The sequence below is a fragment of the Bos javanicus genome, chromosome 24, assembly GCF_032452875.1.
Source record: "Bos javanicus breed banteng chromosome 24, ARS-OSU_banteng_1.0, whole genome shotgun sequence".
NCBI lineage: Eukaryota > Metazoa > Chordata > Mammalia > Artiodactyla > Bovidae > Bos > Bos javanicus.
In genome coordinates this window covers 32,442,267-32,460,632 of record NC_083891.1, presented here as the reverse complement: position 1 = coordinate 32,460,632, position 18,366 = coordinate 32,442,267, and the positions used below count along the sequence as shown (strand labels likewise).

The 18,366-nt window shown below is 40.7% G+C and overlaps 1 protein-coding gene across 12 annotated transcripts in view; it reads right to left on the bottom strand.

The window, feature by feature from the left end:
• Positions 1–18,366, bottom strand: part of OSBPL1A (oxysterol binding protein like 1A) — a 252,855-nt gene that overhangs the window by 138,184 nt on the left and 96,305 nt on the right. For 5 of the 12 annotated variants that reach the window (XM_061399735.1, XM_061399734.1, XM_061399731.1 and 2 more), the window contains one exon: positions 17,538–17,644. In XM_061399735.1, the coding sequence (XP_061255719.1) occupies positions 17,538–17,644 (107 nt within the window). The other 7 variants (XM_061399736.1, XM_061399737.1, XM_061399740.1 and 4 more) reach the window with 5 other exon arrangements.

Below are 18,366 nucleotides of genomic sequence, written 5' to 3'. Positions count from 1 at the left end.
AGCAATTCCACTTCTGAGTATACACTAAAAAGAATTCAATGCAAAGACACAAAGAGATATTTGTACACTCATGTTCACAGGAGCATTATTCACAACAGCCAAAAGGCTGAATCAACCCAAATGCAATACTGATGGATGCATGGATAAACAAAATGTGGTATATTTACATACGATGCAGTATTATTCAGCCTTAAAAAAAAAAAAGGACATTTTAACACAAGCTATAACATGGATGGACCTTTAAGGAATTATGCTGAGATAAGCCAGTTAAAAAAAGACAAATAATGTATGACTCCACTTATATGAGATTCCTAAAGTAGTCAAATTCAGAGAGACAAAAAAGTAGAATAATGATTTCCAAGGGCTGGGAGGAGAGGAGAATGATGAGTTATTGTTTGATGGATATAGATATTCAGTTTAGGAAGATGAAAAGAGTTTTGGAGATAGATGGTGGTGATGGTTATGCCACAGTATGAATGTACTTCAATGCCACTGAATTATACACTTATAAACGGTTAATATGGTAAATTTAATGCTATGTGAATTTTACAACAAATAAAAATAATTAAACCTTTTTCTGCAAATAAAAAATATACAGCTAGTTTGATTTGCATTAACATGAGAAAAAAAAGGCTCCCATTGTAACATCCATTATACAGTGTAAATTGGGTTCTTGCAATGATCTATTACAAAGTCAACTAAATATCAAAATGTGTATGTTCTTCACATAAGATAAAACCACAGTTATTAAGTACAAATCTATTCCAAACATTTTAACAACTATGTACTTAGAATTTACTACTTGCAGAAAAATACTCAAATTACCATCATGGTATCTGAATGCACTCTGAGGCCCGGCCACATCCAGTCGGTTCACAAGAGAATGCTGTATTCCGTGACTTCTGAACCATGAAAACAGAATGACTTCAGGCGCAGATTAGGGTAGGACCCACAAGCAATGGCGTCTACACAGACACCGCGGACAAGTCACAAACCTGGGGCTGAATTCTCTTAAGGCCACAACAGAAAGTGAAATACAATTATGCCCTTTTAATTATCCACAGGAAAAAAAAAAAAAACTGGTTCTTTAGGGAAAACAAACTCCCTCTTTGCCCTTGGCTCTAATTTCTCATTCAGTGTAATATATAAGGGGATTAAGAGTATTTGCAGAATAACCAATAATGCCACTTTCAGTTCTTGAAATGCCTCCTCAATAGAAATTAAAGGTGTAACTGCAACTTAAAATTCAGTGAGGGACATTTTTCAGAAAATCAAGAAAATATAACCCAGGCTGTAGCATTCTGATAGTCTCGTTTAATTTTAGGATGAAATTTAGAATATCTAGAGACATGGATAAATTCTATGTATTCCAAAAAATGTGATCTCTACACCAAGCAAAATGTTCACAAAAAGACAGTGTTTCCTGTTGCAGACCTGGAGTACAGCTATTCTGTGCAAAATGTGAAGACACTGCAATATTCTTGGCCATCTGCTTATTTTTAAAATTGTTATCCTTTTGTCGAGCTGAGAAATTAGCTTATAAATGGCCACTTCAGCTTCAAAAGAAGGTGAACTGTCTTCGCTATAACAGATGAATTTTCCTAATTCAAGCTGTGTGTGATATAGTAGCTTGTTCTTCAGCATAGCAATTAGAAGCAGATTCCTGGTTCTGGCTCTAAGAGTAGCCCCTTCTAACTACACAAACTCGGGGGGGTATCAAGCCCTCTCCCCAGACCCTACTCTCATCTGTAAAAATGAAGAGATCGACCGTATCAGTTATTTCAAACTCTGTTGTTTGGAGGCACCACAGTGGAAGAGGTGTCTTTACTTTTCTCTCCGTTGTACACTGCCCATCTACCTTTGTGGTTGCTTAGTCTCTAAGTTGTGTCCAACTCTTTGCAACCCCAAGGACAGTTGCCTACCAGGCTCCTCTGTCCATGGAATTCCCAGGCAAGAATACTGGAGTGGGTTGCCATTTCCTAGTCCAGAGAATCTCCCTGACCCAGGGATCAAACCAGAGTCTCCTGCTTGGCAGGTGGATTCTTTACCACTGAGCCACCTGGGAAGCTTGGGATCTACCTTCAGTTCAGTTCAGTCGTTCAGTCGTGTCCGACTCTTTGCGACCCCATGAATCGCAGCACGCCAGGCCTCCCTGTCCATCACCATCTCCCAGAGTTCACTCAAACTCACGTCCATCAAGTCGGTGATGCCATCCAGCCATCTCATCCTCTGTCGTCCCCTTTTCCTCCTGCCCCCAATCCCTCCCAGCATCAGAGTCTTTTCCAATGAGTCAACTCTTCGCATGATGTGGCCAAAGTACTGGAGTTTGAGCTTTAGCATCATTCCTTCCAAAGAACACCCAGGGCTGATCTCCTTTAGAATGGACTGGTTGGATCTCTTTGCAGTCCAAGAGACTCTCAAGAGTCTTCCTTAGCCCGCAATAAAACCTTAACAGCACCAAAGGAGACACTCTACAATCTAAGACTGAGCCTACTGACTGGTGATTTTAAACAATTCATCCATAACACAAAATAAAGTAACAAAAATAAGTGAAGAAAATTCTGAAAGTTTAAATCATTTCTAAGAAATTTTATTAAGGAGAATTATATCCCCAAACTTCATTTGTAATGCAGTTGTTTAGACCCTAGAACAACAAAATCTCCCTCATATCAACATTTTCAGTGCAGGGTGATTTCTCAAGTGCCTCACAAAGGCACAGTGTCCTGAATGCATCAAATAAAACCACAGGTAAAGGAACAGATGGTATCGATGCAGTTTAGGATCCAGCTGCCACATGTAACAGCGCGCCTGTGTCTCCAGCCAGGGAGGCTGTGAGCTCCCCACCCCAGAGGACGATGGCCTCCCTGTGAATCCTGCTGGATCGCTGAGCACAGCTCCTGGGCTCTGGTCATTCCACCTGCTTCTTCCCACCAGGGTTTCTCTGATCTAACACCCCAGGCCACAAACCACTTTTATGCCACTTCTCTGTCCCTGAATTGAGCACAAAATCCTTTCAAGACATTTTTCTGAAAAATAAGCATGAGAAGGCTCTCTTACATAGGACCGACGGGTTTATGCTTATCTTATTTGAGTCTCACACTAACTCATGAAGTAGAGAGAAGGCATCTATGTCAATAACCCTGTTACACAGGAGGAATGTGAGATCCTGAGTCACTAACACTGGAGACCACATTTCAGGACTCTAAGTAACAGCAGCTCATACTCCACTATCTAGGCCACCTCCCTAGGCCTACCCTATCCTCTCCCTAACCTTGCTGTCAGTTGAACTGCCTAAGGAATAATAAAAATCATGACATACAGAATGATGAACCTTTGAGCATCTAAAGGAAATTAAACCCAAGTTACTGGCATCTTCCTCCTTTGCACTGCAGCCAGGGTTCTAAGAAGGAAGGAACAAGACAGACTATGTGGAAGCAGTTAATGGAAGAATTCTCCAGGTATGGAGGTGGGGTGGGGGTCAGAGGGTAGAAAGCTCGGGAGACAGAAGAAAAAAGTAGGGAAGAGGGGAAGGGAAGACGGTCATCCTTCTTCCACTGCATAAAGTATCTAGGGATACAAAAGAGGTGGTGAGAGGGAAAGAGAAAGAAAGTGACCAATGAGGTGGGGAAGAGAAATGGACAGAAATGCCAAGCAATGAAAACAAGGAAAGTTGGATAAGAGGGGAAAAAAAAAAAAAACTAAGTCACCAAAACCTTCCAGAAGTTTCAGGTATTTTAAATATTAGGAGGGTGTTATTCTACTTATAGGTTTCCCTGGTGACTCAACAGTAAAGAATCCACCTACCAATGCAGGAGATGGGGTTCGATCCCTGTCAGGAAGATTCCCTGGAGGAGGAAATGGCAACCCACTTTAGCATTCTTGCCTGGGGAATCCCACGGACAGAAAAGCCTGGCACCTACAGTCCACGGGGTGGCAAAAGAATCAGCTACGACTCAGCGACTAAACTCTACATACATTAGCAGCCCTTCATCTGGAATGATGAAGTCTAGGAAATATTTCATTCAAGTCCACAAAATAATCAAAATAATGGATAAAGCTAACCGTGATATATTCACTAAATTAGAAAACACTAGAATTAAACATACAACTTAAAATCTGGAAAAGAATTTTGAACACATCCACTTTAAGGAGACAGAATAAATGTATAGATACTCAAGAATAAAAGATAGAGATAACTACACAAATTTAAAAGAAAAAGATGAACTAGATAAAAGCTAGATATTTCTTTGAAATATAATCAAAGCCTTAATGAGTCTGAGCTTACAAAGAGAAAAATTCATTTGGAAATGGCCAAATATTAGAAAAAATGGGAAAAGATTAGAAAAGGGAATATATAATCACATAACAAACATAGGTGAAAAAGACAAAAAAAGGATATTAAGAACTTCCTTACAACAACATATTTCAAAACCTAAATGGAAAAGGTAAAATTCCTTTAAATAGATAATGCGTCAAAATTGACCCAAAGAGAAAAAGAAAACTAAAATAGCACTATAACCATTAAATATATTTAATTAGCAGTCAAAAAATTCACAAAGTTGGTTTTATAAGAAAATTCCACTAAATTTTAAAAGAATTGACCATTTCAATTTTATACAACTCTTTCAGAGAACAGCAAACCGGAACACTCCTGAACTCATTATATGAGGCCAGTGTAACCTTGATATTAAACCCCGATGAGGACAGAACAAAAAAGGAAAACTACAGACCAATCTCACTTATAAACAGATGCTAAAAACCGAAAGAAATGAACTTGAGGCTAATGTTGAAAATAATACATTTTGACCAGATTAAGTTTATTCCAGGTACACGAGGATGGTTTATCACTAAAAAGAATCTAAAAATAGAACTTGCCACCTTAACAAATAAAAGAAAAACCTCATGATTCTCTTGACAAATGAACATTTGGTAAGTTTAACACCCTTTCATGATTTAAAAAACCCTCAACAATATAAGAATGAGAGGGAACTTCATTTATCTTATAAATGGTATGCACCAAATATTTTAACAGGCAATCATTAGATTCCTTTTAAACACTAGGGGCAGGGGCTTTCCTGGTGGTCCAGTGGTGACGACTCTGCGCTTCCAACGTAGGAGACACAGGTTCAATCCCACATGCCTTGAGGCCAAAAAAACCTACCACGCAGGAACAAAGATTCCTACCATCTGGGCTTCTATTTCAACATTGTCTAGAAGGCCCTACCAGGGCAGCAAGAAGAAAAATATATAAGAGGTGAAGGACTGAAAGAAAGGAACAAAAGTGTAATTATCCACAGACTGTCTACAGAGACTGAATCCCAGTCTATCTTCATCATTTTTACTTTGTACTCCCCGCTCAATCCTCTGCTCACTGCAGCCAGGCTTCATGCTCTCCTGCTTTGAACACTTCCCTCATCAAAGACACCTGGCTACCAAATCTAACAGATGAGTCTAAGTTGTTTCCTCGCCTCCTGTCCTCTGGGCTCCCTGGTCAAGACTCTGCCTTCTCAGGCTGCTTTTCCTCAGTCCGTTCCACTGGCTCTCTTCCAGAGGTAGAATTCAATCCTTTGATTTCAAGGGACACTTCTCCTAAGTGATGTTTACTTCTTCAGCCTGGATCACCATGTAAAACCTAGGTGACTCCCAATCTAAAGATTCCCAAGTTTTTCCTGGACTAGTCAGGAGGATCTTATTTGTGTGTCAGCGTGTTCAAAGGTGAACTCATCCTCCCCTTTACCCTCTACGTCAGACTCCTCCTAGCCCACGACTTACGCCCTGAGACTAAGGTTATCTGACTCCACCTGCTTCATTCCTTTTATCCAATCTATGATCGGCTCCTAGTCATCTTGTTTATCTCAAAGTCTCCTCCTTCTCTCTGCTCTGTATCTTCCTTTCCACAGCCACCAGCTGGGCTCAGACTCTGATTATCTCTCTCTTGAGTTTCTGCACCTGGCCGCCCTGCTTTCAGGCCTGCCCTCTAATCCTTCTCATAAGGAACAAATCTGATTAAATCTCTCCCCTGATTAAAATCTTTCAGTGATTCTAACTGCCCCAAATGATCCAAAGTCTTCAGGTATGTTTTACAGAGTTTTTCAAGAAGACTCTGCTTCTATTCATCTAGCCTTGACTTCTCTTTACTTATCCCCCTCTGTTCCAGTCTTAATGAACTGTTTGCTGGAATTCATCCCTTTCTCTTCCACTGGATATGTTGTGCTTTCTTCTAAGAGCCCAGTCATCTGGCTCTTGCAGTAATCTCTTAAGTTTTATGGAGACAGACTGGTACAGCAGTATCTGGTAAGGTAAACATTCTGTAAATACTTACTGAACTAAAGAGAAGATTTTGCATAAAGTAACAGATACCAAGTCCATCGTGGATCATTAGAAAGATGTACAGGGGTTATATCTTTAACACTCTGAAGTTAAAAACGAGAGGAAAATTATGTATACCTATAACTCATTCAAAATTCTTTAGCTAGAGTAGAAGTTGGGCACTGCACATCCTCTGATAAGAAAATGGCAGCAAACAACACAAACAGAACTGTCTGCAGGTTATAAGTGTGAGATACAAAAACACATCAGGGTAAGTCTTGATCACACCAAGCATCGCAAGGCTAGTACACACAAACCACACACTTCACACTAATAGAAACCTGATGTATTTCTGTTCAAAAAGTTCACAAAAGTTATCAAAATGAAAACCAGCTTAATGGTACATAAACTTGGCATTTAATTATGTCCCAGCTGCTTCTAAGATTAGTTTGCAGCAGTATACTTCTGGATTGTATACACAACAAGCTAAAAATCCAGGAATAATGTAGACTGAATAAAAATTCTAAACTTCTACTTTTTAAAGGAATTAGAAGTTGCCTTACAATCTTCGTGGAGTTGATAAACAATCATAACTACGTAATCACAATTCACAGTCCTTTTTAAGAAAATGTAAATAACAAAGTAAAAAACTCTAGAGCTTAAAATAGGATGCTGCACAATTATCTTGCAAATTATGTACAATATTTAAAATGTGCTTGAACTGTACTTATATAGTACCTTGATTATCAGTAGATGCATTTGCTTTTAATATGGAAAACCTAATAAACTTTTTAATCCCCCCCCCATTATGCACAGTAGACAACTAAGGGAAGGGAGATTATGTGGGCCACTTTCACCATCACAGAAATCCCCTGAAATTAACGTTTAAAGAGCTTCTACAGAGGGAAGCCTAGAGTTCTGCCATTATATTCACAGTGATACAAATCCCATTAGGCCCCCAATCTAGTAAAAGCCGCACTGTGACAAAGGCTAAAATAGCTCTCAGGTCTTCACGATCCGATTAAATATCTACTCAATTGAAGCTGAGCTAACTTGCCAAAGTCAACAGCTTCCGGGTCAAAATCAAACATTATTTGGCCCGGAGATTAACTCTGATGTGTCCTCAAACTGAAAAGGAAATTTATATTTAGATCTCCAGATTCTAGCCTACACATTACTCCACCAACACGCATTTCAAGCATTTTTCTCTTCTGCAAAAGATTCCTGCTAAGCAATGCTATGTCTTCTAAATGATATGCCTTCGTTCTGTCTTTGAACCTGATTAAAATTAAGAAACTTTTAATAGCTTTAATAACTCTCAAAAGCTGCAGAAGCTCTTCTCTGGCATCTTCCCCAGTACCACCCTCCCTCCAAATCCAGGAAGAAAAAAAGAAAAAAAAAAACAAAAAAACCCGCACAACAGAAAACACAAAACAACTAGCCACATGCGATGAATGCTGCAGAACGTGACTCCACTGGTTTAGGCTACAAAGAAAGCCTATGAGTAATCAAAAATCGCTAATCAAAACAAAGTTAAAAGCCACTTCTCCGCTCCCCAACCCCAGTATGATTTCCCTTTCTCTTCTCAATCCACTCCAGCATTTCCCCCTCCTCCGTTTTTTTTCGGGGAATTTTAGCAGCCTCTGAACAGCGTACGGTTAAGTTCATCTCAATGTCAGCCAGGGCAGAGACAAACGAAAAAATCACTAACTTGGAAAAGGTTATTTAGGACAACAATGTCTTTCACTGTCTTACTCCTCCCACTCCGGCCCTACTTGACCTACTACCAATACTGAGCCGAGAAAAATACCCGTTTAAGGGGCTTCCACTACAGTCCCCCCCTCCACCCCTGACCCCAGCGGCTCTTCCCGCAGGAGCCACTGCAAACCCACCGCGGCCGGGCGGACAGGGTCCCCGGCTCCGCGCACCCCTCCCCAGGCGCCAGCGGCCGCGCTCCGTACGCTCGCGTCCAACTCTCCTCGGACCCACTCACAGCCCCCGATCCCGCCCGGCCGCCCCCTCCCCGGCGCCCCGGAGCGAGGCCGCCCGGGCGCCGGCACTCGCCCACCCACCTGGGCCGGGGTCGGGGCTGCCCCCGGCGGCGCGCTCCGCCCGGCGCAGCTCTCAGCTCTCGCACGAATGCGCTCGGCCTGTCCCTCCGCCTCCCCTCCAGCCCAGCTGGGAGGCGCGACCCAGGGCGGCACCGCAAGGTCTCTCTAAGTCACCTTCGCGCGGCCCGCCCCCGGCTCCCGGCGAGGTCGAGCAGGGAGAGAGGCGCGGCCCAGGACTAGCGCCCGGGCCGCCCGAGGTCCGCGCTGGCCCCTCGGCCGCACCGCCGCCCTCCGGGGCTACAGCCGGCGAATGGCCTGCGGCGGGCGGCTCCGCGGCGGCTGGCGTCGTCCGTCCCTCCTCCCCGCCCCTCCGCCCGCCCGCCCGCTCCGCGGCGCAGGTAGGGACCTGCCGGGGGGCGGCGGGAGCGGCGCGCGGCCCGGGAGCTGCCCGGCCGGGGTTCCGGGGAAGGCGGTCCGCACCCCGCGCTCTCTCGGTGAGCATCCGCGGAGGCGCCCCCGACCCGGCCCGGCCCGGCCCTGCCCTGGATCGGGCGCTGTGTCCCCGCCCGTCCTGTAGACGAGGCCCTGGCAACTTTTAAATCCGCCCCCAGGAAAGCAGAGGGATCCTCTCTTCTGCAGTCTTCCACTTGAAGGTAACTGACACTCAGGCTCACACTGAAGAGTTAACTGCAAAGCCTGAGCTAGTCTGCACCTATTTATTTTTTGTATGCACTCCTTGGGCTTCCCTTTGAGCAATGAGGAAAACAACAGTAACTAACCCTACTAAAGTGAAACGTACTAACATGAAACGTACTCGCGTGAAATAGATGGTTTGAGATTCTGGCCACACTTAAAGGGTGGACGAAGGAGCAGTGGTCAAGCAGACCCGCCACGTAAATGCTATACTTCAGTGGGATGTTCAGGCTAATGAAATTCCTAGTTAATTATGAGGCTCTGTTGAAGAAAAACAAACCTTTTTGTTCCAATGGTAGTTTTAAACCTTTCTATGGTATATAAATGTGTCCTTCACTTTGGGAAGCAGAGAAATACTGAACAAAATTAAATATTTTGTTGACAAGATCCTAGGGCACTTTAAGTTCACTCTTCTAGCAGTGAACTTGCACTAGAGATGGGAAATGTGTGAAAAACGAGACAAGGCCACACTTGGAAAAGGGGGAATTAATGTCAGTGAGGTTTCACAGTGTCTTTGAAAAGTCAGTTTTCTATTTTTTCTTCCCATTCTAAATTGGTCACTAAATATTACCATATTTTGAAAAGTCACATTTGGCAATAAAGAGGAGACCTTGCTACAGATTCTTTCTCCCAAGGCCCTAAGAATTAGAGAATGAATTCAGTTTACAAAAGTAGTACTAGGCAGCAAGAGGAAACAATGAACAATAATAAAGGCTACTTTGTTTCAGAAGGCACTTTACAGAGCACCTAAAATGTGCCAGGCACTGTACTGAGGAGCTTCACATAAAACAACTCATTTGTATCCTCATTTTCAGATTTAGAAATGTAACTCCCAAACACATTAATTTGCTCAGAGTCCAGATTTTAGGTCCTGATTGGTCTGACCCAAAAGCCTATCCTCTCTACTTGTGCATTCATTATTCATTTATTCATGTACATTCACTATGGACTACAAGGAGATCAAACCAGTCAATCCTAAAGGAAATCAGTCCTGAATGTTCATTGGGAGGACGGATGCTGAAGCTCCAATACATTGGCCACCTGATGCGAAAACTGACTCATTGGGAAAGACCCTAATGCTAGGAAAGATTGAAGGCAGGAGGAGAAAGGGACAACAGAGGATGAGATGGTTGGATGGCATCACTGACTCAATGGACATGAGTTTGAGCAAACTCCGGGAGATGGTGAAGGACAGGGAAGCCTGGCGTGCTGCAGTCCATAGGGTCGCAAAGAGTCAGGTAAGATTTAGCGATTGAGCAACAACAAAGTAAGCAAGCGCTATGCTAGACACAGATGCTACAAAAACAAGATACTTGAGTTCTAGTTAAGTAAATATGTAATCAGACAAGTAAAATATACACAATGTCATAAGCAATACAACAGCGTGGAAGCCCTAGAATAGGATGGACTTTAACTCAGTTTTGAAAGGTGGAACCTGGGGTTGGGAAATGGTAGCAGTTCTCCAACAGAGAGGAATCCTGAGAACTTTATCTAACAGAACGGTGATGAGGAATCTGTGTGCTGGGTTAGGGGAGCAACTAAGATAACTAAGATACAGGAAGTAAAAATAATCTTTGAGTAAAAGATAAGATGAGGACGAATAAAGAAAACACCTCCCAAGTTTCCAGCTTGAGTTACCCAGTAGGTAACTTTGGGTTGATCCACAACTCAGTTTTAGACACTTGGTTTTGAAACGCCTCTGATGTATCCATACGTAAATGTCCAAAAGGCATCTGGATATACTGGTTCATAGCTCAGGAGATCCAAGACGGAGATATCTTAATCATCATGGATTGCTGGGTTGAAGGAATGGGTGAGATCATCCATGGAGAATACAGAGTGAGAAGGTCACCCCAGAAACCTAGGGACTACCAACATGCAAAGCACAGGCAGAAGAAAGATGCTTCAGAAGAAAACTGGGGAGGAGTGGCTATATAGAAAAGAAATGCCAGAAGAGGCAGGCACCATGGACTTCACAGAGAAGCATTCCAAAAGGCAAGCAGCAGTCAATGGCAGATCCTTCAAAGGACAAGCAAGATAATTTAAAGGTGTCTCTGATTTAGCAACAAGGAGATACTGGCAAGAACAGGCTTGGTGGACCAGCTGAGCAATAAAAAAAAAAGTAGAAACAGACGGTATCACATTTCCAAAAATGGATCTGGAAAGGGATGCAGGGAGCTAGAAGCTATAAGGGAGAATTCAGAAGAGAGTAGCTGTTTTTGAAGCAAGATGGAGACAGATGCCACCAATAAAAGGAAAGAAGATAGATTAAAAAAAAAACAAAAAACCTGGAATCAGGGAGTGGTAGGGAGTTGATAGCATAATACAGTGATCACCTAATATTTAACAAAGAATTTTGCTTAGAATAGAGATGAGAGAAGGTAAAGGCCTGAAAGATGTAAACATTGCTGATGAAAGAGACGGGGATTAAAGGCCTATGAACAGCTCAGAAAGCTAAATGAGTAACACAAACCAGGCCTTGACAACATGAGGAATCCACATGAGGGCATGAATTCTCTCCAAAGACTTTAGCATCTGGCCCAGAGCAGGAGTTCCTTTGGCTGGTACCAACTGTCTGAATCGTTCCATTACACCACAAGCTTGGCATCACTACCATCCCAACCACACATTTGGGTTATAGCTCTTTATCAGTCAGAAGATTTAATAAGAAAGTATAAAACATAAGCAAGTTGACCTTAAAAACTGATCATATTGAGGGTAGCTCAATAATGCACAGAACCAGAAGGGCACCAATGATGACTTCTGAATGATCTTTTAACCACTGATACCACCCACTGGTGAGAAAAACTACAGCAACAATGATTCACAAAACCAGTTTCTAGCCTTTTCAACAGAATTTGCTCACAAAGTTAAAGAAAAACCATAGCCATTATATTGTTATGTTTCCCAAGCACATCACTCTAAAAACATATAGTAAGGTTCCCTTTTGGAGAAGGAAATGGCAACCCACTCCAGTATTCTTGCCTGGGAAATCCCGTGGTCAGAGGAGCCTGGTGGGCTACAATTCCATGGGGTCACAAGAGAGTCAGAGATGATTTAGCAACCAAGCAACAACAAAGGTTCCCTTTAGTAGATCAATCACAGACGCTACAGCTTATTTTATATATTGCTGGGGTTTTTTGTTTGTTTTTTAACAACATAAGCAGTGTTATGTCATGTAAAATATGCCTACATAATGCCTCATTTATAGAGCGGTCACATGGATACTTGGAGTATCTAGGCCATATCAGAGCATCTCCAAATAAGCAAAGAGCATCACAGGCTAGAATGCTCCAGGTCCAGACTGAGGTCTGTGCTGACTGTCAACCCCTATAAAGAACATCTTATTCTTACTGAGGACGTAATTCTGCCAAGTTTGGTTACTACTGTTTTTCTTTTTAATAAACAGGCAATTAGTATGAGTAAATGAGAAAGACTCAGTATTCCACTGCTAGAGAGAGGCACCCAGCTGATCTAAAAATCAGGAGAGAAAAAAATTTTAAACCAAAAGAGTGTAAAAAGGAATTCAAAAAGCAGTAGCAGGATTGGGCCATTTAATCAAAAAAGAGTCCTATAAACATTATCCCCTGAAGGTATCTCTGTATTAAGGCACAGAGTAATTATGAACATACAAAAGGACAGTCCTGAGGCAGCCAGGAGAGATAAAGGATGAACATTTTAGCTTAAGAAGTTAAATGTGTAACACTTAGAGTAACTGTCCTCAAAAAAGATTAGAGTAGGATTTTTTTTTCTGCCAGTTGGAGCTGGGATCACTTACATCTACTGGTCCATATTCTGTACTGCCTACTATGGGACGTGTTTGCCAATCTGATCTCATTTACTCCTCAAAACACTCTTTTTTGGTTGGTTACCACTTTAAAAAGGAGATTGTATTTTAAAACAGAGTCAAAGGGATTAAAGAGCAGAGTCAGGAATTGGACTCAGGTCTGTGAGTTCAAATCTTATCAATGCTCTTTGCATAGAATTTCCAAATGAAAATTTAATTTATGATGCCTGATAAATAAGGCATTATGGTGTATAATTATTCCACTCTGACCTCACTTAAGCTTATTAAATTCCTATGTTGTAATTCTTAGCTACTTGATAAGACCAACTTCAGTGATACCATTTATCTTTCAAATATTTTTTAGGCCTTCATATAGTCTATAATCATATTTCTCAGAAGGAAATCCATGGATTTCTACTTAGGGACCCATAGGGGTGATATTTCACAGAATTATGGTGGGAAAAAAAAAAAAAAACACTTGAAGATACTCTGAAAGTTTGAAGCAATAAATGCTATTTACTAAACGAATACCTTGTGCCCTTTGATATGCTGATATAGTCCCTTACATATTATTCATCAACACACAGTTGATCGCCATTCCCAACATTCAGGAGTTCATATATTTTCATTCTTTAGAAACACACCCAAGGTCCTACAGTTGGTTAGAGAAAGACTGAGATTTAAAAAAGGTCAATTAGACTTTCACACCAGGGCTCTTAATGATTTTCTACATGTCTCTCTTATTTCCAAGACGACATGATCGAAGTTCAGAGAACTTAAGCAGACTATCATCTCTTAAATAAGGATGGAAACGCAGCACAGTCATTCCACCAATGGTCCAGTAAATATTCTTTACACCACACCACCTCCATCCAAAACAAGATAAAACCAATGGTACAGACACAGAAGCACCAGGCATCAGAGAAAAGGGGTCATAAGTGTTCATTAGACAGCATCCTGCAGTAACAACCACTGACTTATACTCAAGGCTTACTTAGGAACCATGCTAAGCATTTTGCTCACAATTATCTTATTTAATCCTCATGACAAATTTTAAAGGCTTATTTCATCTTCATGACAAATTTTAAAGACTTAAAGAGGTTAATTAGGCTAAACTTAAAGCTAATATTTTTGTACATGTAAATTTCCACATGGAGGTGATTACCCAACCTTTTTCCTTTTCTAATCAGTTAAAGATTAGAATAGGTCAGCTTCTTCAAGAAAATTACGTTACTTCTAATCTAGTGTTTGCCTTCAAGAATGGCTCAACAAAAGAGCCATCAAGACATTCTCCTGTACCACAGAGGAGATGCAAATTTAATTTTACAACGTAATAAATATTACCTGAATCACGTAACATCAAAATTTGTTGTGTTTGTTCTGATAAGATGGTATCATCCTATGTGGATTTACTGAAGTCACTATATCATTCCTCATTTAAACAAGCTAGAATATGAAATTCAGAAACCACCAAAAATAGAAATGCTGAGAAGTGATGATTTCAACCATGAGATGACTCAGTCATTTAACATGCTTAATGAACAATTTTTTTTTTGTATGGTATTTAACAGAATTCTATTAATTTTCTGTAAGTTTGTTTAAACAAGTTCAGATTGTTATTACTTTTCCTTGTTGGCCGCACCTCACAGCTTATGGCATCTTAGTTCCCCAAGAAGGGATTGAACCTAGGCCGTTAGCAGTAAAAGCACAGTCTAGCCACTGAACAACCAGGGACTTCCCACATAGATTTTCTTATTGCCCAAATAAAAGGATTACAGAATTTGTGGTATAGATAACAAACACAGCATTTTTTAAATTCCTATTAATTCTCAAGGCTTCTATTCTAAAGATGGGAAAACAGAATTTTAGATCCGTATATCAGATCAGATCAGTCACTCAGTCGTGTCTGACTCTTTGCGACCCCATGAATCGCAGCATGCCAGGCCTCCCTGTCCATCACCAACTCCCGGAGTTCACCCAGACTCACGTCCACTGAGTCAGTGATGCCATCCAGCCATCTCATCCTCTGTAGTCCCCTTCTCCTCTTGCCCCCAATCCCTCCCAGCATCAGAGTCTTTTCCAATGAGTCAACTCTTCGCATGAGGTGGCCAAAGTACTGGAGTTTCAGCGTCAGCATCATTCCTTCCAAAGAAATCCCAGGGCTGATCTCCTTCAGAATGGACCGGCTGGATCTCCTTGCAGCCCAAGGGACTCTCAAGAGTCTTCTCCAACACCACAGTTCAAAAGCATCAATTCTTCGGTGCTCAGCCTTCTTCACAGTCCAACTCTCACATCCATACATGACCACAGGAAAAACCATAGCCTTGACTAGACGAACCTTTGTTGGCAAAGTAATGTCTCTGCTTTTGAATATGCTATCTAGGTTGGTCATCACTTTCCTTCCAAGGAGTAAGCGTCTTTTAATTTCATGGCTGCAGTCACCATCTGTAGTGATTTTGGAGCCCAGAAAAATGAAGTCAGACACTGTTTCCACTGTTTCCCCATCTATTTCCCATGAAGTGATGGGACCCGATGCCATGATCTTTGTTTTCTGAATGTTGAGTTTTAAGCCAACTTTTTCACTCTCCACTTTCACTTTCATCAAGAGGCTTTTGAGTTCCTCTTCACTTTCTGCCATAAGGGTGGTGTCATCTGCATATCTGAGGTTATTGATATTTCTCCCAGCAATCTTGATTCCAGTGTTTCTTCCAGTCCAGCGTTTCTCATGATGTACTTTGCATATAAGTTAAATGAGCAGGGTGACAATATACAGCCTTGACATACTCCTTTTCCTATTTGGAACCAGTCTGTTGTTCCATGTCCAGTTCTAACTGTTGCTTCCTGACCTGCATACAGATTTCCCAAGAGGCAAATCAGGTGGTCTGGTATTCCCATCTCTTTCAGAATTTTCCACAGTTTCTTGTGATCCACACAGTCAAAGGCTTTGGCATAGTCAAGAAAGCAGAAATAGATGTTTTTCTGGTACTCTCTTGCTTTTTCCATGATCCAGCAGATGTTGGCAATTTGATCTCTGGTTCCTCTGCCTTTTCTAAAACCAGCTTGAACATCTGGAAGTTCACGGTTCATGTATTGCTGAAGCCTGGCTTGGAGAATTTTGAGCATTACTTTACTAGCATGTGAGATGAGTGCAATTGTGCAGTAGTTTGAGCATTCTTTGGCATTGCCTTTCTTTGGGATTGGAATGAAAACTGACCTTTTCCAGTCCTGTGGCCAATGCTGAGTTTTCCAAATTTGCTGGCATATTGAGTGCAGCACTTTCACAGCATCATCTTTCAGGATTTGAAATAGCTCAACTGGAATTCCATCACCTCCACTAGCTTTTTCGTAGTGATGCTTTCTCAGACCCACTTGACTTCACATTCCAGGATGTCTGGCTCTAGGTCAGTGATCACACCATCGTGATTATCTGGGTCGTGAAGATCTTTTTTGTACAGTTCTTCTGTGTATTCTTGCCATCTCTTCTTAATATCTTCTGCTTCTGTTAGGTCCATACCATTTCTGTCCTTTATCGAGCCCATCTTTGCATGGAATGTTCCTTTGGTATCTCTGATTTTCTTGAAGAGATCTCTAGTCTTTCCCATTCTGTTGTTTTCCTCTATTTCTTTGCATTGATCACTGAAGAAAGCTTTCTTATCTAAATTTTATATATATATGTATATATAAAACCATTTTAATCTACCTTCTTTTACCAAAACTTCAACTCTAAACAAAAGGCACAAATCAATTGTAACAAGAATAAGAAATTCAGTGTCCTTGGAAGGTATTGTGCTAAGTCCAGTAAGTAACACAGAGGAAAAACATATCCTACAATTTTATATATATGTGGAATCTAAAAAAATAAACATAACAGAAATTTGGTGTCAATCTAAAAAGTTGAAGATTAAACACATACCTAGAACTTATATGGAAGAATGCCTATTGCTACTTGGCTTGCATTAAAATCATGAAAATGGGCGAATTCCCTGGTGGTCTCTGCAGTTTCACCACTAAGGGCACAAGTTCAATCCCTGTTTGGGGAACTAAGATCCCGAAAACTGTGCAGCATGGCATGTAAACATACATACATGCATGCATGCATGCATAAAATCATGAAAATGGGGGGCAGGGGGAAGCCTACAAAAGAAAAGTCCAAGTTCAAACAGCCAAAACGCACTTTAACAACTTTTCAGTCCTTAGAAAAACAGTTACTAATGGATAGCATACCACTTTTACTCATATCTGGAAGATCAAATGACAGATTTTTATATGGGAAAGAATAAATGGCAAAGAACACAAATGAACATTTAATCCATTAAGTTCAGTTCACATAGGTAAGTGTGAGAGCAATATATTATCTAAACAAAAGTATGTATTTTTCACATAGACTTTTTGCTTCTAGAATATTTTCATACCCCTCTTATCGAAACGCCACAACAACTCTGAATAGATCAACTATAAACATACTTGTTAAACATGGGTACATAAGCAAATTAGATGATATGAACAGAAGTTATTTCAGAATCAATCTAGTTAATCAAGAAATAATAAGTTCTAACTTCTGGTGAAAAATGAAGCTTTCATTTCCTTTACTAACTATTTTTTCCTCCTATCTTTGGACAATTTGAAAGCAATGATGTACTGGATAATCAAGCATGTGACACCCAATGACTATAAAAATTCAATTCCAAAGGACCTACCCCTTCTTGTTTAGTGAAGAGATGAAGGCAGTCACTCAAAGCTACGCAAGTTTCTCTAGAAGCTTCAGCGACAACTTCAACTTTCTGAAGAAATGATGGAAGCATTTCTATAAATAAAATAAATATAATGAGTGGGATTTTAAGTAATAATAAAGTAAAACAAGACCACGAACATATTTCATATCTACTAACCTCATTTTTCCTTCTAGCTGCCTTAAGCATACAATTACTGTTCCTCTGTCATGATTATTAAGCACCTACTGTATGCAGGGCATATAAATTCATATAGAAAAAGAAAAGGAGAAAGCCTTGACCTAGAAAAGCCTATATCTTAAAAGGAGAAGAGCCAGGACTAAAAAAAAAAGAAACAAAAATTTTATAGACATAAATAATGTTTAAGAAAAACAGTTGTCAAGCAGAAATGATATCATTACTTATAAAACATTAACACTTCCCCTTTCATGATATTCATTACTAGATAAGTAATTTTATTCCAAGGCAAAGTGCTAAAAAGAGACAAAAATAATTCTGTAGTTGACATGACAGCTAAGAGATCTGAAGGCGGTATCAACTCAACTTCCTCTACTTCTTATTTGGATAAACGTTCTGTATAAATAGGTCCTTCGCTCTCAAAAATATAGTCTTGTCAAGGTCCAGTATCCTGCCAGATACATAAGTTGGGAAATAAATGATAATATCAGTATCTTCCTTGGACCCCTAAAGAAAATCTTAATCCACTTTTCCCATCATTCTTTTTTTTGGCAAGCGAAAACAACAAAATGCATACTTGTCACTTAAACAAGTGAAATGTCATACTGTGAGAAAAAGT